This window comes from Rhea pennata, chromosome 29, assembly GCF_028389875.1.
Source record: "Rhea pennata isolate bPtePen1 chromosome 29, bPtePen1.pri, whole genome shotgun sequence".
Taxonomy (NCBI): Eukaryota; Metazoa; Chordata; class Aves; order Rheiformes; family Rheidae; genus Rhea; species Rhea pennata.
Window position 1 is genome coordinate 3583280 of NC_084691.1, and position 19846 is coordinate 3603125.

General features: G+C 50.9%; 1 protein-coding gene across 1 annotated transcript; it reads right to left on the minus strand.

Annotated features, from left to right (window-relative positions):
- Positions 1-1462: 1462 nt before the first annotated feature.
- Positions 1463-18937, minus strand: FAIM2 (Fas apoptotic inhibitory molecule 2). Its single transcript, XM_062597315.1, has 12 exons — positions 18827-18937; positions 17528-17708; positions 14379-14482; positions 14086-14150; positions 13218-13271; positions 10779-10829; positions 10220-10259; positions 9683-9720; positions 8609-8696; positions 7980-8075; positions 6302-6355; positions 1463-4286 (listed from the first exon to the last, which is right to left on the minus strand). Exons 1-12 carry the CDS (start codon positions 18839-18841, stop codon positions 4137-4139), a joined length of 936 nt encoding a protein of 311 aa, XP_062453299.1. The 5' UTR covers positions 18842-18937; the 3' UTR covers positions 1463-4136.
- Between the last annotated feature and the right edge of the window lie 909 nt (positions 18938-19846).

A 19846-nucleotide genomic window follows, 5' to 3' on the forward strand; every position in this document is an offset into this window, starting at 1 on the left:
GTTCATGGTATACCAGTGACTTTTTTTTTTCTTGTTTTTTTCTTTTTTTTTTTTTTTTTTTTTCAAGCCACAGAGTGGAAAGCAGAGGGCGCCAGGAGCTCAGAAACGCCAGGCAAATGCTTCAGGGGCAAACGTTTGTGTTTTGGCAAAAACACCCATGAAGATCGTGGTGTCACCCCTTCCCCAAGGAGCAAAATTCAGTTTCTGCCTATCCTGCTGGGAGGGTTTTAGAGGTCTCACCTGGATCCCTCTGGCTGCATTTAGAGCCCCCGAATTCCTATGCTGTTTGCAGCAGGCATGGGAAACACTTCAATCTCCTTCTCTTCACAACATCCCTTAACACCTCAATAAGACACCCGCTCTCCTCCTACCTCCTCTCACTGTTTCCCCCTCTCTGAGTGGCCCCATGACACTTACGGCTTCCAGTAAGCCATGCACATTTTTGCACAGTTCCTCAAGAGTCGAGTGTCAACATTTGACTGAATAATCAGCCTTTTATTCTCCTTGTGATAATTACAGGAACTGCCGTGAGGAGTAACTAATTACGCCTCTCATGCGAATGCTAACAGCCACCTCACTGTTTGTGTGGCAATACCTCGCTTCAGTTATTCTTCCACAAGCGCTGCCCCACAGTAGAGCATGAACTAGCAAACGTACCACAATGCAAAATATTTTCTCGCTCCAGCAAAGGTGACTGTGATAACAAGGTTAAGAACATGCAGCACAATAACAACTGCAATGACCCAGGCACTACTGCCAGTTGTCAACACTGAAACCCCAAATCTAGCAAGTTCATGGAGCATATTTCTGCAACCCTTCGCACAAATGAGTTCACGTAGCAGTAAACTAATCTTTGGAAACAATTCTCCCACTTGCCTTTGGGCACGGCTCCTTCTGAGGAGCAGAGATCTGTTGCAACAAGATGCTGCAGTTGGGATTTCTCTCGCCTAAGAGATCTGGTAGCCTGGACTAACCACCCTTTCATAGCTGATGGATATAGATAAGTCACCTCCTTCCAAAGTGGGCATTAATTTAGGTCAGATTAATTGGGAAAGCTTAGTGCCTCAAGTTCCTCTCTGAAGGCAATGGGGAATGTCCCTCTGAGAAGGTACCTTCCTTACAACATACCTCCCCCCTACTGTTGAATCCTGTGGCTATTTACAGCCAAGTCTAAGGAAGCACAGAGATTTCACCCCAGGGAACCCCTTATCCTTCAGTTGCCAAATATTCCACGTGTGATGCTACACTGGAACCCAGCATATATTTGCTTTATGTAGGATGTGTTCCTTAGACATAAAGCAGCCTGGTCCTAATTAAAACTTCAGGCTATGTCACATCATCCTGTAACCTTGTTCATTTTTCCTGTTTTAAAGGGGACAAGACCTTAGCTGTGTGACCAGACCTTCCATCAGCTGCCCTTCAGTAAGGAGACCTTGCGACAAAAAGAACAGTTTTGCAACAGTTTATTAGCAATGTTCAGAGAAAATACAAAATCCTATTTACAATGAAATCATAAGAACAGCTGGACAAAAGGAGCAAGGGGATACAGAGCCAGGGTCTGGGTGATGCAGACCTCAGATAAGGACATTACACAGAAGAGAAACAGCCCTATACCTCTCATGCCCAGGGTGTCAGAGAACCCAGGAAGAACTTGCCTAGATCTGCGTTATTCAGCCTGGTGGGGACTTCCACCTCTCTGAGTGTTTACACATTACTCACTTCTTCAATACAAGTGCTTTCAGTAGAGAAAGGCTGGGACATGGCTTGGATGGGTGATATGGAAGGGCAAGGGGCTCAGTGCAGAACAGGACCCAGGAGACATGCAAGAAGGGAGCCCTGTGGTTCTGTTGAGGGACGCGGGAGGACAGCAAGCCATCTCTGCTTGGGTGTCCTGGAGAAGGAGCCGCAAGTGCCATGCAGGTATTTCCTTACTTTGGAGCAGAAAGCCAGGAGGTAGCAACAGCTGAGTTAGCAGCAGCAGAAGACAAGTCACTCCACACCAGAAGGAAAAAGCAAGAGAACCAGAGTGGGCTGCAGACCAGTATTCTCCCCAGGACCAGAGCCAGTTGGGAGGAGTCCCAGTGCAGAGAGAAGGGGCAGCTACAGAGCTCAAGTCTGAAGCATCTTCTAGAGGACAATTTTCAGGACTTTTTCAGAGTCTGAGAACTTTTCACATAACTTCAGCCATTCTTCTCCCTCAAAAGCTGGAAAGCAGAAATATCTACAGGCCTTTTGCTTTGAGTAACACAGCCTTTTACTGGGACAGAGGCTGTGCATCAGGTCTGCTAAGATCTGTAGGAAAGCACCTGCATAGGTCTGACATGAGCAGTACTTGAGCCAGGAAATTCCCTTTCTGCACTCCCATTTCATACATTCAAGGTGTCTCCCATGCTGTCTCCTCTCCCAGTTCTGGCTGCTCAGCTGTTCAAGGCAGTGGATTATGTACTTAATGCTGCCATCACCTAGTAGTTTCCTTTATCCTAGAAAGTTTTTTTGGAGCTGGGAGGCACCAGTTCTGTCGCTGCTGTCACTGCAGAGGTCAGTGCAGCCACTCAGAGTCCAAAGACAAGAAAGGCCCGGGAGAGAGCTTAGCTAGCAAAAGCATTTTCACTCTTTGCACAGTAACTTTCCTCTTCCTCTGCCCAGCTGAGGGTATTGAACACGTGTGGTGGGAGGATACAACATGTGAGGGGTAAAAGCCAGGGCAGCAGCAGAGGAGGAATGTGCAGTATGGAGCATTTTGGCATAGCCTCTCTCTAACATGCGGGGATTGCTAGAGGCAGCACAGTGACGCACTTACCCTGGCATTCCCAGAGAGATTGAAGATACGGGTTTCTATCAGCGGGAAGGATCACTTTCTAAATAAGAGCAAAAGGCCTCTTATCTCCACCTGGAGCTTTACAGTTAGAAATTAGCCAGCTGATCCCCAAACAGGGGAATGCGAGCAGGGGGAGATGGAAAGTTACCTGTGCACTCAGAGGCATCCCATGCCCTCATTGACATCCCTGTTTAGGGAAGCAGAGCTGGAAAACCACCAGAGCAAAAGGAAGAGATGATAGTGGTGTTGGCGACAGAAGTGCCCGCTTTTCCAAGCAATGGGCATTCACCTTGGCCTTAGTCTCTGCACAGTAACCACTTAGGGCCAATAATCTCTAGCAGTCAAGACACTAGCATGAAGGCATCAACATCCTTATGATTGACCACAGGATCTCCTCCCCATTTCTACAAGGGGAGGTTCCTAACTTTACAAACTCTGCAACTCAGTCTTTCATCCATTCTTTGCTATTGCTTGTCAATAATCCTCACATGAGATCACAACTCTCCCAAGTAAAGACCAGCACTTTAGAGAGCACTGACATACACGTCTCCTGGGGCGGGGAGACATCAGCAATCCTGCTACTCCAGGCTGGGAGGAAAGAAAGCACGATCTCAGCTCCATGGTCAGATATAAAGGATACAGACAAAATCTTCCTGCATTAGGGATGTCCTCAAAGAGGCTGCATGTCCTGAACAACAGGTTCCTTTGCGCCTGGAGGACTGGTTGCTAGAAGGACATCCAAACTATAGGATCTCATGCTCAGCCTTTCCAAAGGCAGACACTATCCAGAGCATATCTCTGCAGAGGCCATGATGCTCCATGAAAAAGTGCAAGTAAAAAACAGGGGACATGCAAGAATTTTCCTAGCCTTTTCCTTTTGTCCAACTAGTTTTCCTGCCAGGATCCTAGCAAAATTCCCTGTTTCTCCTTTCTTCAATATTATTTTCCCTTTGCAGGGCTGATCACAGCGTGTCAGCATCCCACAACAGGCAGGACCCAGACGGGCAACTCTGGCAGCCTTTGGGGAAAAGATCTTTGTCTGATGCGTCCCAGTCTCTGGTCTGGTTTGATCTCAGCAGGAGCAGAGGGAGCAGAAGAGACACAACACTTAAGCCCTGCTTTACTTTCTGGGTCACAAACACTTAACAGCATATATACAAGCTGCATAAGGAACCCAGGGGCTTTGCTCAGCTGATGGAGTGGAGCCTGCTAGTGGGCCAGAAAGGGTGGTTATTTTTTCCTCTTTTCCTCTTTTTTTCTTTTTAATTTTTTTAGACATGGTTCTTGCCAGCAAAGACAAGAAACTGCCTTGCTGCATTCACTCTTGGCTGGAGCCAAAGAACTGGAGGAAGAAGGAGAAAATGTAGATTATGTCCAGATAGATATTGAGGGCTCCAAAGATGTATTCCTCTGGGCTCAGCGAGTACCGACGATTCCCCATCAGCATCTGGGTATCAAAGGCCAGGAACTGGGGGGAAAGAGGATGAAAACCCAGTAACAGTCACACGCAGCTTCAGCACAGAGGCAAGAAGCACTTAACAGGAGTTGTCCCAGTTGCTTCAGTGATCCCACAATGAAAATGCAACGATTTCTTTTATGGGCTGTAACTGCTGTTTAAAAAGCTTAGAACAATACTTTGATCATGAGTTATGACTTTCCCCTTCATTTCACTGTTGTTAGTCCAACCCTGAGCCTAACTGTTCCTCCATCCCCACTTTTTTCATGCATATTGTGCAGGCTCCCCTTTGCTTCATCTATCCTGAACATGTCCTCTAGCTCAGCCCTGGAGCAATTCTTGTTCTTCCTCAGCCAGTCCCTATGACTTGTTATTCTTGTACTTTCTACAGTTCAGAAAGACCTGCCAGGTAACAGAGTGTCCTGGACCAACATGACATTCCAGCAACACCAGAGCAAAGAAGCCAAGAAATTGCTCCTTCCTCTCACTGCATTCATTTCATTTGTCCAGACTGCCCAGTCTTGCAGGGAACCTCCGGCTGGCCTCCAGCTAGCTCAGGGACCAGCAGCCCTGAGAGCAGACCTTGCACTTGACCTAGCTGCTGAGAAACATACTGCAGACCCTGGGCAGCAGCAAGGCCTGTACAGAGCTGCTAGGAGAAGTAACCAGACCCAGAGCAAAGCTAACATCTGGCAATCACATCTGAGAGCAGGGCAGATTTTATCCATGAAGCCATCACAGCCCTGCTGCTGGGGCAAGAACCCACTGCCCAGCCTGTCTGTGCTGATATACTGCTCACAGAAGGAAGTGTGTACAGGGGCAGGTTGGTGGCCCATCTGCCAGAAAACCTGCACCTTGCTGCACGACTTGGAGCACATCTTCCCCCATGCCACCTCTATCCCCTCTGTTAACCTAGCCTGTGACAGGCACCATGACTTGAAGCTCCCCGAGCTGGCAGAGCATCTCTGCCGTTCCCTCGGCTAGCATCTCTGCCATCTACGGTCATAAATAATAAAAATTGATCTCTCAAGACAGATCATCAAGCTGAGTTGACAAGGCTGGTGCTGTCAACTGCATCAGCTGAGTTTGACTGAGGTTTACGGGGTAATTATAAAATGTTTAGCCTGCTTATATTTTACAGAGCAGTCTTTAATTGTGAATCAGAGAAGAAATATCCGAGCTCTCTTGAAATGACTTTATTAGCTATTAAATGAAATTGCTCAACTGTTCTTATTCACAGCATGCCCAATGGGCACCGCCTTGATCCCCAAGGCAGCCCTGCTCCTGACCCCCACTTCGAGGTAACGCCAAGCATCTTCCCAGACAACTCCCACACCCAACCAGCAAGCACAGCACTGCCAGGACATGCTCCGGGAAGAGGCTCGCTGCAGGGACAGCTAGGGAGCAGTCGAAGGAATGAATCAAGTTTTTCAGTTTTGGTTAAAAGTGCTGCTGGGATTCAGGATTTTTTTCCTGCCAGCAGTGCACCTTCCCAATGACCCTCACTCCCAAGCTGCAGCCTGTAGGTAATCTTCCTATACGCTCATCTCCATTAACGAAGCTCATACCCGCTCCTTAGCCTTCATCCACTCTGGCCTGACTTGGTTTTGTTCACATCTGCAGCCTCATTTCATGCCCAGACTCCCTTTGAACCCTGCGGTCCTGCTTCCATTGCTGTGCCAAACCTTAACCTCTGCTTTTTCCACTCCAAAGAGGCCTTTTTGCTCCTTCTCTACAATACTTTCTACTCTTCACACCTAGTGTTGCACATACAGCATTGGTTTGCCAATCACACCATGCTCTGCTCTGACACTGTCACGTACACCAGCACCTTCTTTGGACAGAGCTGAGATCACTGCAGTAATTGCTATTCATGAGCCATTTGAGGATGTGGAGCTCTGCAATCCTGCAACTTACTCCTTCCTTCCCTGGGCACCCTTCAGGGCAAAAAGCATTTACTCCATGGTTATTCACTTATTTTTTCCTGCCTGCACATTCCCAGTCCCTATGACCAGCACTATACTTACCATAGTGAAGATAATGGCACCCAGAAGGGCATAGATCGCATGGAGCCAGTGCACCTAAAAAAGTAAATACATCAATCAGTGACTGGGAGAAAACTAGTTAATTATGACTTGACACAGAGCAGCGCTCAGCTCTGGTGTGGAGGAGTCAAATTAGGGAAAGTGCTGTAAAAGCCTTCAGCTTGCACCACTTTCAGCTCCATCCCAGTTCGATTTGTTCTTCTCATGGCAAAGAACAGGTCACTGTGCCTCAGTTTCCCCTATTTTAGTCTTTGCTTGGCTCATAAGCTTCCAGGTCAGCTTTCCTCAACAAGGCTGAGGTCTCTTCAGCAACCTCCTAGCTCTGTCCTGTTAGAAATATGTTTTGCAGCAGGCCTGGAAGGCTTGATTCACCTGGACAAGGATGATGCCTCTGAAAAAAACACCATATGCTTCCAAGGGACAGATCCAGCTTTAATTAACACAAAACTCCAGTATCTGGTGGAGTTACAGTGGAAATTCACTGGAATTGAGGGCAAATTCATACCCTGCTTGCTGGGGCACAGTAGCGCACAGCACTACCAGAGCAGTTGCAGGAGGTGTCTACATGGACTGCAGATTCAGCCCAGAGATTGCAACCTGCCTCCTCAGATAGACAAGCTAAATACAAGCTGCCTCGAGCTATGCTTATCTTGACAGGCATCAAGATATCAGAGAAGCTGTCACAATAGTTTAATGGCAGCAGCTTGGCAATGCAAGCTCATTTACCCTCACATGCACACACAAGGGGAGATGGACCTCAAAAAGAGACAACCAAAAACCAAGCTACTTTGGGAAATACTGGCCTTCATGTTCACCCATCTGTTTGACTCCAGGGCTAGTAATGGGGGAGCACCTGCTGCAGATCTGGCCTTGAAAGTATGATTTCCATCCCCAGAGAGCCCAGGTGAGAGGCAAGGGGTTTGGAGGGTATTTAGAGGCTGCTGTGAGCAAAGCCAGGTGCTGCTGTCTCCAGCACAAGCAAGCATTCAGGGAGATTAATGGAGGCTGTGCAGCCCCGTACTTTCCCTCTTATCAAGATCTTCCAGGGTCTGTCAGGCTCTTGCTTGAATGATGATTTGCCTAATGAAAAGCTCTTACATCAAAAACAGGCCCTCCACTGCTACACCAAACCATTGGGTAGTCACAAGCTGCTCCAGGATTTCAGCAGGGAACAGCCAACCGTGACTGTGACCAGGTCCAAGCCAAGAGCAGGGAGGCAAAGTGAAGAGAGGCTGCCCAAGGAGGCTGAAGGGACTGAACCCATGGAAGTGGGACTGGCAGTGGCTAGAGGTGTGACAAGGCAGTCACTCCTGATCAGAGCGCTGTTTTGTACTGGACAGCCAGGCACTCTAAAGTGCTCACCACTGTTTTACTGGAGGGAAAACTGCAGGCAGATGCCACCACTGTGAGGTCCTAACAGGAACAGAAGTTAACTTTAAGCCCAGGCCAGTGCTTCATCCTACAAACCAACCTGATTGCAGAATGACCAGGAATCAGGCATCATTTCCCCTGATGCTTTTGCACTTTTCAGGAAAGCAGACTGGGACACTCCTATCTTGAGCCAACCCCTGGAGTTTGCCTGCTTGAGGCTGATGTTTGGCTCCTTGTGCTGGAACTGGTTGCACTTGGCAAGGAAGGAGGGATGTGGGTTGTTACTCACATATTGGTAGGGTAGTATCACAGCCAGAATGATGCCGCCGAAGAAGAGCACCATGAGCATCACGAAGAGGACGCCCTGGTAGGAGGTGAAGTCAAACTGCGGAGGTAAAGAGCGCCACGTTACGAGTGCAGAGTGCTGCGGCGGAGGAGCTTGCCAGCATCACACCGATCTTGCTGTCAGACGGTGATTGGACTCAAGATGCAGGTGGAGCAATAACCCGACACCCATCATACTGCAAACACCCAAGCATTGTCCATCACCCCGTTATTGCCTAAGACAATAACCCAGTACCCACTGCAGCCCTTATACAGAAGTCCAACATACTCACTTGTGCCAGTATATTTTGTATCATCTTTCAGGACCTCCTGCACCCAAATCTGATACTCCAAAAGCCAGCTTACCCCGTATGTTGGCATCTTCCAATCCTGTCTTTATCCCAACATATTCACCCAGCACTTGTCATAACCTTCCTATATGCTTCACTTTTTGTCCCAGCATCCCTCAAATTGCTCCCATACTCAGAGCCCTATGGTCCTGCTCCATAACACCTCAACTCCCAGCATTATCTGACCCTGTTCCCTGCCCACAAAAGGTGCCTTTTCCAGAGGGACTAATCAGCACACACCCACCTTGGTCTGGAAGCTGAAGATGGTGACAGAAAGACACACCAGGGCTGTGATCCCCAGACACAGGAGGACTGACTTGGTATTGTAATAGCTGCAAAATTAACAGCAAAGCCACATTTCTAACAACTCCCACAGAGCCAGAAGGGATAAAGACAGGCAGAAGCTCAGTGGAGACATAGGAAAAGTGGAAGTCTTGGGGGCAGAAGCTGTCCTGACCTTACCAATGTTCCTGCTTAATGTCAAAAGAGAAGGGAAGACTGAATACACAGAAAGATTAGATTGGCTTTTCTCCTGCTTTAAATAGAAGAGGGTGAGCAGCAGGGCATGTCTACACCTCTTGGGAACTCACGAGCAGCTAAGATAGGAATTTATCATAAAAATCTATCTGTCCACAAGCATATGGAGAGGAGGAGGATTCAACCTGGGAGATAATAAAAATAAAATGACAAATGCCATTGCAGCACAATGAGAAAACAGAAAGCTCTGTTGCACTATCAATGTGCTCATAACGTGGAGGCTTGAATCTCAAAATTAACTGCAAAAAAAGTATGGAGAAATCTGAACAAGTACAGACTGCAGGCTTAGGTTCTAGTTTTCAGTGGGTCCAACTACCAACTTCAGTGGGTTACAGCACTAGGTTCAGCTCTAAGAAAACCCAGGTCTCCACTCTTCCCTTCAGTTTTATTAGTGATATCACTGGTATTCTCTCTTAGTTGCCAAGGCCACCACTTTTTGTCCCCAGTAGGTGGCCATTAACACCCACTGGCTCATCTGCCTCATCACCAGAGACTCACGTGAATCAGGGCTGATCTTGTGAGCAGACTGCAACAGTGAGAGCACAAGTAAAAGGATGCAAAGCCACAGACTACAAAAAGAAACTGCTGGAGGTGCCACCATAGCTCTTACAGAGCATCTTTAAAAGGTGTTTCCAAAGGGAAGGTCAGGCTTCCTGTGGCTGCTGGAACAGCTCCAAAGGGATCAAGCAGCCCAAATATTTCAGAAGTGAGAAATTGTTTTTCAGAGGAAGAGCCAGGACAAAGGCCCAGAAGAACTCCAGGGACCACGTATACAACCTACCTGGAGAGCATCCCGGTGAGATAAGCCATGGAGAGAGTCTGGGAGGGAAAGAGAATCACTTTACTCTTGCATTCATGTCCCAGGGACAAACACTCAGCAGATGAAATATTTCTAATTGCAGTGACAAGGATAACCATAAGGACAGTGAAACCTCTTAAACCAACACCCAAGAGATGCAATTTTTGCATAGTTTTTGATACTAGACTGACTAATGTCCATAGGGCAGGCCACAACTCAAGAGTTACTCCCCCTCCCCCAGTCCCCGCTTCTCCATCCCTCTGCCCCTCCTACGCAGGGTCCCAGCTCCTAACCCCTCACCAGACTCCACAGGCACTGGTTTTAAACAGAGGCTCTTTTCTGCTTATCGCTTTCTAGTTCAATTACAGTTCCTTGGCCCAAGTGCAGGGCAATTACAGGATGAAATTCCTGCTTTCTGCAGGAATTCAGAGCAGACAATAGCCTCTCCTGCCCGGAGCCATTGCAAAACCCATGCTGGTTGGAGGGGCATGGCAGACACTGTCCAGATGTACCACTTACAAAGATGCTCAGCAAGATCAGATTCCATGGGAAATACCTCCTGCAAGTTAAGAAACAGAGGCCGGTCAGCTCTGCGACACAAGGGGCAGTGGTGCTTAGCAGCACTGCACAACCGCTTGCATAACAGGTGTCGTATAATTAATGGTCTGTGCGTCGTATGGCAGGGGTGCTGCAAACAGACAGTCGTTCTGCTGGGAACAAGAGTGCATTCAGGCTGCTCCTGGGCCAAGATGGCAAACATCTCCCTGATACCCCAACGAAGCAGCCAGGAACCCCCTGCTCTGGGGAAAGCAGAGATGATTCTCCACAGTATCTAATAACAAGCATTTGGAGCTGTATAGCAATTTGGGCTGCACCAGCTTTGCTCTTCCAGTTGCAATTTTACTTCAGCTTTTACAGCTGTGTTGCAGCAGCCCACAACTGTCAGGCCTGAAAATACAGGCCTACATGACCGTGCTTTAACATGATCCATTCCCATGCAACATGTTAGCAATGCTTGAGGCAAGAGCAAAGCATTCATCTTTCATTTCACTGGGTTGTTTAAAACAAAACATTTTACCTGGGTCCAGAGCAGCAAGCCAGAATCAAGTAGGTCACAAAGAAAACAGCACTTCAAGGAAGAGAAAAAAGACAGATTAGGGAGGAAAACCCCAGCACTGTGTGTTGATGTTTGTAAAATTTGTCCATCTGACAAGTTTTACTGTTCCAGTACACTGCTTATGCATGTTCTACACCAAAAAGTCAGTGTTGGGTAGGAAGCAAAGCTGTAACTGCCCCTTGCCGAAGCTGTTTTGCTGCCTGCAGCTGCCAAATTTGCTTATGCTAGTTCCCCACTGCCACCCCGAGTTTGGGCAGCACTGCCATCCTGGAACAACCTGAAGGAAGGTTTTGGAGCAGAGCAAGGGTAGCATTCAAATCCAGAATATATAGGGCAGCCAAAGGTGTTGTAGACACCTTCTCAGTGCATGAATCACACATCCACAGCCAGTGTCTCCACTACATCAGAAAGGACTTGGACCATTCCAGACTATGCCCTCATTTTCAGTCTCTTCCTGCTTCAGTGAGCTCTCAAGGTGTCCCGCTGGGATTTCAGCAGAAATGAAAGATTAACAGTGCTAGAAGTGCTTAAGTGACTTGTCTGAGGCCAGAGCAAAATCCTGCATCTGAGAAGGAAACTGGTCCCATGCTAACTGCAACAGCCCACAAGGAAGAGTTCAACAGCAAAAGGATCCTCTAAAGACAGAGACCCACAGACCCAAGCCTAATACGTTGTTGCACAAGCCATCCGCAGGTCATAGGGAAGTTATTTATCTCGCATGACTTGACCCTTCAGTCAAGCAAAAACCCAGCAGCTGAGGAATCGTCTCCCTCTGCCCCAAACATCACGTTTTTCTATGGCACCCATGGGTTACAGCACAGTGGGAACCTGCTTACCTGCTTTCACCCAGCGCCTGGGGCTGAAAGCAGCTTCCAAGCATGCTGATGGCAGCCCGATAGCCAGTCACCTCAGGTCTAATAAATGAACATGACGGCAAAACCCACGGGCCGTGATAAACACACCAGAGATAAACCTCAGCATTGCTCTCCCACGGGGAAACCAGGAAAGCTAGAGTGGACACGGCTGAACAGATGGAAAAGCAGCATATAGGGAACTGCATTTGTCCATCGCCTTTCCTCCCTCTCCACGTTACTTTATTTCCTCTGAGCCCAAGCTATCACTCCAGTGGTAGGAAACCATCCTGGTACATCCACTTTTATTTTACAGAGGCATATAGAGATTTAGGGTCTCCATGCATGAAGAATATCCAGACTCAGATCAAGACAAGACACTAAGGATAGTTGGGGAAAGAGGGAATGGTTGGATTGGCAGGAGGTGAAAGGACAGAGGCACAAAAATTAAGTCCAGAGTCTACCTCCAACTGGCCCAAGACATGTTTTTTCCTACTGAAGGATGGAAAGAGAAACACATGCTAACTGGCTGGTAAGCCACAAGACATGAGCCCAGAGGTGAAAACATAGACCTGATCAGAGCTTGATCTTGTCTTCCAAAAAGCCCTGTGAGACAACGATGTTTCTCCAATCTACCAGCTGGCCAAGGAGGAGACCATATTATCTTCCTTTAAGGTCATAAAAAGGCATGTTGGTGCTGGGTTCCTTCTATTAGTGCTATTTTGATTCTTTTTTTTTTGAGTTATATAAGCTGGTGTCTCATCTCCGGGCCTGGACACATTTCATGATTTGGGTGTGAACTAATTAAAGCCAGATTTCAGAGCCTCCTTCACAGTCAATTGCATTGTGCACTCTGCCTGCTTAATTAGCAGCACTAACGCTTGCAGCATCCAAGAATTAGCACAACTGCAAATATCTTAACACAGAGGCATAGCTTAAGCTACCTCCTCACTGACCTTTCAGACCAAACATGCCTAACGAACAGGATCCCAGGTTCTGGGCACAAAGCAGCTCCGTAATGATGATTCGGGTAGGTCGGCTGCATCCAGACAGGTCCAGAAACACTATAATACCTTCAAATGCTTCCCCCTCCCTCTTAACACTGCCTACATCCTTCTTCACGTGTCTGTTTATCAAGATATGTGGTGTAAACCCAGGCAAGCTCCTTGATTTCGATGGGGTAGCCCCCAGATTAAGCCTTAAAGGTATACTAAGCATCCTCTCAACTCTCACACCTGGATTTCTGCACTGTTTTCCTGGTTTTACTTTGTTCGTTCTGTAAGCAATACTCACATCTTTACTACACTCCTGTTTGTAGAGTGGCAAGCCGTCAGTATTCAGATGTCTGTATCTTGTACCTCGGACTCATTTCCATCTTTGTTCTCAAAGATATCCATAAACTTTTCCACTTCACCCACACCTACACCCACTGGAGCAATTCCTCACGTGCAGGATGCAGACACGTTTGGAAAATGGCCCCGTATCACTATAAACACATCCAGAGCCATTTGGCATGTGCACGGCCGTAGGAGAGGACACGGATACTCACTAGGACGCCCAGTACCAGGCAGGGTTCATCTGAATGTACCCTTTGACCGGCTCACTGCAAGACAGGAAGAAAGAAGGGCACTGAGAGAGCAGAAACTGCCAATCACTGCACAAATCACTGCTGAATTAAACCCGGGAGCGTGTATGGGGTGGCACAGCATGGGACGTGGGGAGGCAAGTCAACGCCACAGCAGAATTTGCCCAGCAGGCTGACTGACTGAAAGAAATTCAACCTGTCAAATAGGAAAGATGGCCCTGCTGTTATCGATTACACAGTCAGCCTTGCTCAGGGGAACAGCTGCTGCCTTCCTAAAGTGATTAAGGAGCTGAAATCCTCAAACTGACAGCGGTTCATTATTTATTCTAGCTGCAATTTGATCTGCACATGCCCAAAGTGCTCAGTCATCCGAGCTGGAGAAAGCCCGCTGCTCGAGCTCAGGGTATCTGCTGCTGTGAAGGCAGGTAACCCGGTCCCGAAAGCCGAGGGAGCCAGGTGTCTGATGGCCTTGATAACTCCCAAAGGAAAAATACTGGCTATTGCTGATGCCTAAGGGAGCCGTATCCAACGGACCGGAGCCTGTTAACACCCTAGAGATGGTGCCTAGCTATGAAGCAGCAATTAATACCCAAGGGAGAATAACGCAGGTCCAGAAGGGATGATGCACCAGCTGGGACATGCAGGAACGGCAGCTGGGCACCAGAGGGACCAAATGACCTCTCAGGGTCCCTTAGTCTTACTTTCTATTAAAGCACATTAGAAAGATTTTTAGGTAACTGAGTAACAGACAACGCCCCTGAGTAAGAGTTGCATAGCAGCAGGTCATGCAGAGGACACCAAAGAGAACATTACTGCTGGACAAAAGACTTACCAGAAGGTGAAGAAAGCCACGATAACAACTGTGACCAAGAGCTGGACCATCAGGATGGCATAAACCTGAAAAGAGGCAGCATGGCAGTGTGGGAAACGTGCAGAGCAGACCAGCAGCCTTCCCCCCCCACTTCCCACTCGGCTCGGAGCAACTCCATGGTCCGGAGGAGCCAGCAAAGCTCCATCCATTTCAGGAGTGGGATGTTAAATACACCTGGCCTGCAGCCTTGCCCTTTCGAGAGCAGAGCTGGGTGTTCCCCCTTGGCCGGCACAGACATACCCCTTGCACCATACCTTCCTGATGAACACCCTGCGCACATTCCTGTCATCCCAGCTGAAGGTTGTGAGCATCTCCGTGTCGCCTGGGTACCCACCACTGCCATAGCTGGGGCTCGTACCTGAAGCAGAAACCAGGCAAGTCAGCTCCCTCCCCAAGCCTTCCCCGGGCAAGCTGGGATAACCCACCACCAAGAGATTACAGTTCAGGAGGCCCAAATCTCAGGATTTTCCTGTTGTATCACAAAACCCAGGGAGACGTGTCCTCCAGACATGCTGAAATGCACTTGGCTTCCCTCCCGCTCCTACATCTTATTAGGAGCACCTCTGAGAACAGATAGAGGTGGAAAATGCTTCTGCAAAGGGCCACATGACCGAGATACCAAGGTCAATTCCTCTCTACCGAACCTTTAATGACAACGCAATCATGTTCTCACTCACCTTTCACTGAACATTCAAAGATCCCCAAGAGGACCCGAGATCTGACTATTCCCCTTGGGAGCCCTGCTGCAGGAGGATTCCCCTGCTGCTCCACAATTGCCTGAGCTTAGCCCATGTGCATCATTTATTACGTTAATGGTGTTGTGCCCTCTCCCCTGAGGAAAGATCACTTCAGCTTTTCAATGAGGTCCACCCCACATCTGTTTTCTACACAAGGAGTCAGAACAGTTTAGCAAACAAGGGGAAAACAACTTGATGCAGCTGCCCAGAGTCTTCTTCCCAAGTTACAGCACCACACAAAGAGAGAAAGCAGCCAGGGTTTTTTTAAGGGCTTTTTAATACCAGTTCTCCTTGCTGGCATTTCCCTGCAGACCGAGGAGGAGGAAGGCTGCAGAAAGCATTATTTGCTCTAGGCTGCAGGGAGGTGGAGAGAAAACACCTGGAAACTTCTACCATCCCCAGGAAAGAGCAGGAGGGGACAACTATGACAGCCAGGGCTGAAGGCAGCGGGGAATGTCACAGGGCAGGAAGGGCTGAGAGGAGAAACCCAAGGAGGCAGCTCCTACCAGCTGAGATCAGCTGCCCAAATGAGACGAGCATCAGCCCTGAACCTCACAGCTCGAAAGAGCAATGAAACCGCAGTTGTCTTTGCGCATGGGCCTCCCATGCGATTTGTCTCTCTTGCAAACATCGCTTTGTGCTACTAAGTCTCCCCTGACCGGGTTTCCTATAGAAACAAGGCTGGTGCAATCGCACCAGCTGTGCGGTCACATCCCTGCCTGCTCGATGCTTCCCTCCCTGCCTTCACAAAGCCTTTTAACCAATTTGAACACAGGGGTGGAGGCATCGGTGATGCTCAGACCCATCAGGCAGGTAGGGGGAAGGCCCTCTAACCCAGCAGGCAGGCCGTGACGCAGGCACCAAAGCCAAATTCAAATCCCAAGTCCAAGACTTCCTCCATTTTACAGTTCAAGGGCACTTGCTTTTATTGCCAAAGCTTCATCTCAAAGATGCACCTAGCAGGAAATAAATCCCTCGTGCTCTTGTGCCTAATAAGTCTCCTGTGCCTACTTCTACACCCCAGGGGGGACAAATGCCTGCGCCGCTTCCTCTCCGCATTTCTGGGAGATCCCGTCATCACTGGCACGGGACCGAGAGCACCCGAGGCTCGTGTCTTCAGGGACAGTTCAGTGCCTCCTGCGTCAAAGCAATCAAGGTGTCTAAACACCAAATTAGGTACCTAAATGCCTCCGAGGAATGGAGCAGGTTTTCCTTCCCCGAGGCTAACGTCCCTGGCACTCCTGTCGCCTCCCACCCACGGCCGTGCTATTTCTGTCCCGACGGGGAGCTCGGTGCCAGCACCCCTCTCCGACGACAGCACGTGCTGTCTTGCTGCCACGTTTCAAGAAAGCAACCTGAAACACGCATCCCTTCCCTCCAGCTACTCCCAGCATCACACACGCCGGCGGACACGGCCCCGTGGCACGTTCCCCCGGGCGCCCAGCTGGCTGCGAGGCCGCACGGCAGCACGGCACGGGGCAGGGGGAACCGGAGGAAGACAGCGGAAGGGATCGATGCGTGACACGGAGCGCAGCCGAGGGGAGGAAATGCTGCCAGGCTTGTTAGGGCAGTGGGCAAGAGATGATGCATCACCTAGGCAAGTCCTTGGGGACACAAATTCCCAGCGTCCCAACCCCTTTGGGCTTTACTCATCCTAATTCACCTGGCGATTAGAAAGACCCAAGCGGCTGTTGCGGCAAGCTGGGAGGTTGTTTAGCCCTTCTGTTTCTGACCCCTATAGGCAAGCAAGAAAAAAAGCCTGCAAAACCATCAGAGCATGCAAATATCTGAGGGGATGGCGTGCTCCGTTTCCCAAACCTCTCCATCCCCGCAGCTGCGACCGTCGCCGCTGGCTGGAGCAGGCAGCCTGCAAAGGACGAGGACCCAAGGATTCCTCAACCCCCCGGTTCCCTCCAGGACTTCGTGGTTCAGGCCGTGCCGGCAGAGCCATCGCTCGCGCGCCCGCTCTCTCCGGCCGACGGCCGCCTCGCAGAGCCCCCGGGCTCGCCCCCGTGCCGCGGCACAGCCGGGCCTCTGTGCGCTTGTCCCAGCCCCGAGCCCAGGCTGCACGTGGTACCCGGGGAAAGAAAAGCCGTTTGTTTGCCGAGGAGTCAGCCGCGCTCGTGGCCACGTGGCCCAGCTCTAGAATAGTTCAGCCTTGGAGCCCAGCAACATTTTAAGCTCTGCCAGCTCTGGCTCGGAGCAGCCAGACATCACTGACGCTGCTACGCTGATTTTTGCTGCTTCAGCGGTTTCTCTGAAAGCCGGGGGCAAGCAGGAGCAAGGAGGGGGGCGGCTGCCCAGGAGCGCTTTGCTCGGGCCTCTCGCAGCCCCGGGAGGTGGCATTGCTTAGCAGACCGAGCTGCGAGCCGGGGTTTTCTCTTCCCGGCACTGCAGAGCAGCCGAGTGGTTAGAGGAAGGGGGCAGACCGCTGGGCACCTAGTCCCACGTTTGGAAAGCAGTGTGCTGCAGTGCTTGGGGGAGCTGGCTTATATATGTATATATATATATATTTTATATATATACATACGTATTTACAGCTAACAGCCCTAGCTCTAGGGTGGGCTCTACCATGGGCCAAATAGTACTACATCCTCGAGCCCGGCAAGATCCCTGCTCCCCTTCCACAAGGCGCTAGGTGTGGGTCCGGCCACCTGCAGACTCACTAGGGTCCACGTAAGCCCAGCTGGGATGGAGCGGCACCGACGGAGGAGGAGGGTAGGCACCAGACTTCATCCCCTCTCCTGCCGTCGCCTCCTCGTAGGTCGGAGGGGCCGGCGGTGCAGCGGCACCATCCTTCTTCTCCCCTTGCCCCTCGGCGTTGGGAGGTTTGTTGTTCACAGAGAGCTGCACGGAAAGGAGAAGGGGGGGGGGGAAGAAATTAGAACGTAAAAAGGGTGCAGAAACAGTCCTGCAGCAGGAACAAGAAGCAACGGGCACAAACTGAAACTCAGGACGTTCCACTTGAATATAAGGAAAAACTTCTTCACTGTGAGAGTGACAGAGCACAGGAATGGGTTGCCCAGAGGGGTTGTGGAGTCTCCTTCTCTGGACATATTCAAAACCCGCTTGGACGCGACCCTGTCCGACATGCTGTAGGTGACCCTGCTTGAGCAGGGGGGGCTGGATGATCTCCAGAGGTCCCTGCCAACCTCAACCGTTCTGTGAAGCTGGCAGAACACGTGCAGAGGCCTTTCAGCGTCCTCATTTCTGAATTTCCCTTGAAAAGAATTTCCTAGGAGGATATTCGAATGCATAAACTTGCCGAAGGCTTCAGACTACAAAACCCCAGCTTCTCCTTGGGAACATAACCCAAACAACCTCCCAGCAATCTCTGACCTCTTGGGAGAAGTTAGAGACTGGTGTCCTTTCTCCTCTGCAAGGTGGGGGCCAGCCCAGCATCAGGGACAGAGTCCCCACCAGTCACAGGGATGGAGGAGATACCCGAGGAGATGCTGGATGGTCGGTACCACCCGCATCTGGGCGGCCTCTGGCATCGTCGTTATGGCAACGGCACACTGCGCCGGCAGAGGATGCACAAACCCCTTCTGGGCTCCGAAAATTGGAGAATATCAAAATGTGGAGCTCCTTGGATGGGGAAGGAGGTGGCCGGGGCAGGTGCCAAGCGCTCCGACCACACCGATGGGAAAGTACAAGCACCACGTTAAGGTCGACAGCCCCTCGAATGCAGGGAAATAACGTCCAACGACAGAGCCAAGCTCCACATCCAGGATAAAAACAGCCCCCAACCTTATTACACAACCATCCATCCCCTCCTCTGCCAAAACACCTCCGTGCTGCAGCGGCCACTGCGCACCCGGCCGGGCTGGGCACGGGTACCCGGCTCCCGCCCCTGCATCGATACCCCCTGCTCCTTTCCTTCCTTAAATCCCCCCGTTTCTCCCCCAGCTGTGCAGTTATATAAGCGGGACGACTCGTGAGCCCAACCCTGCCCTCCCACCTACCTTTCCCTGGGTCATGCTGCCTCGCTGCCGCCCGGGCGCCGGGGGGACGCGAGCGGGGACGGCGAGGGCCGCAGCGGCAGGTCCTTCCCGCCCCGCTCTCCGGGGCGTCTGGGCTCCGGCCGCAGCCTGCGCCGATGCCTTCGCGTTCTAGCAACGTCCACGGAGCGACGAGCGCCGCGCTCGGAGGCAGGACCGTACCATTCCCAGCCTGCAGGACAGGGGGACGCCGGGAAAAGAAGCGGCTCCGAAGGAGCCAGGCGGCCCCCCAGCAGCGGCGGGGCCGTGCCGCGGCTTTGGGGAGGCAGCCGCAAGGCGCCGCGGGGTGGAAAGCTGCCAGCGGGCAGAAAGCGAGATGCCGAGCTCCGGGCTGGAATTGCAGAAGCGGGGTGGGATGGGTGTGGAGTGGGGGGGGGGGGTGAAGGATGCTCTCCCGCAGCATCCCTCCGCTGCGGCACGTCGGAGGCCAGGGAGCGACGGCTCCCCGCGGCGCCCGGCTGCAGTCGCGCACGCAGCCACCGGCGCGGAGAGACCGTCCGCGGGGGCCGAGCCGCGCTTGGGGGCTGCAGCAGAGAGCAAGGCCCGAGCCAAGCTCTCCAAGGGGAGAGCGGCTCCCGCTCCCCTCCGGAGCCTTTCCAGGCTTTGCACGGAGTAGAACAGAAAGGAAAAGGTTTAATCCTGCTGGAGAGACTCAGCTCAGCTACGGCTCTGGGGCACCGGGTGGGTTCGTACGGAGGAAGATCGAAAAGCAACAGCCAGGGAATCGGCCCTCCTTAATTCGGAGCCACAAAGGGGAGAGCTGGACGGGGGACCCAGCTCCAAGCCTGGAGCACGTCCGAGGAGGTGGCAGGGACACCAGATAAATGAGTTTTTTCTCCCTGCAATAGGGCATAGGAGGAAAAAAGTCACAAGGGCAGAGGGAGATGGAGGCACCTCCTGGCAACTGGGGCAGCAGGAGGGGGCAAATTTGTCCCATGACACATTTCGGTGCTTCACGTGGACAGAGAAATTTGCACAGAAAGG

Bases quoted from the DNA above. Each gene is read 5' to 3' on its own strand.
- FAIM2 (XM_062597315.1), bottom strand. The intron at 14,151-14,378 runs GTATGGTGCAAG...GCCTCTTTTCAG, and splicing joins GCAGGGTGTTCATCAGGAAG to GTTTATGCCATCCTGATGGT. The intron at 8,076-8,608 runs GTGGGTGTGTGC...TTACCTCCGCAG, and splicing joins TCTTCAGCTTCCAGACCAAG to TTTGACTTCACCTCCTACCA.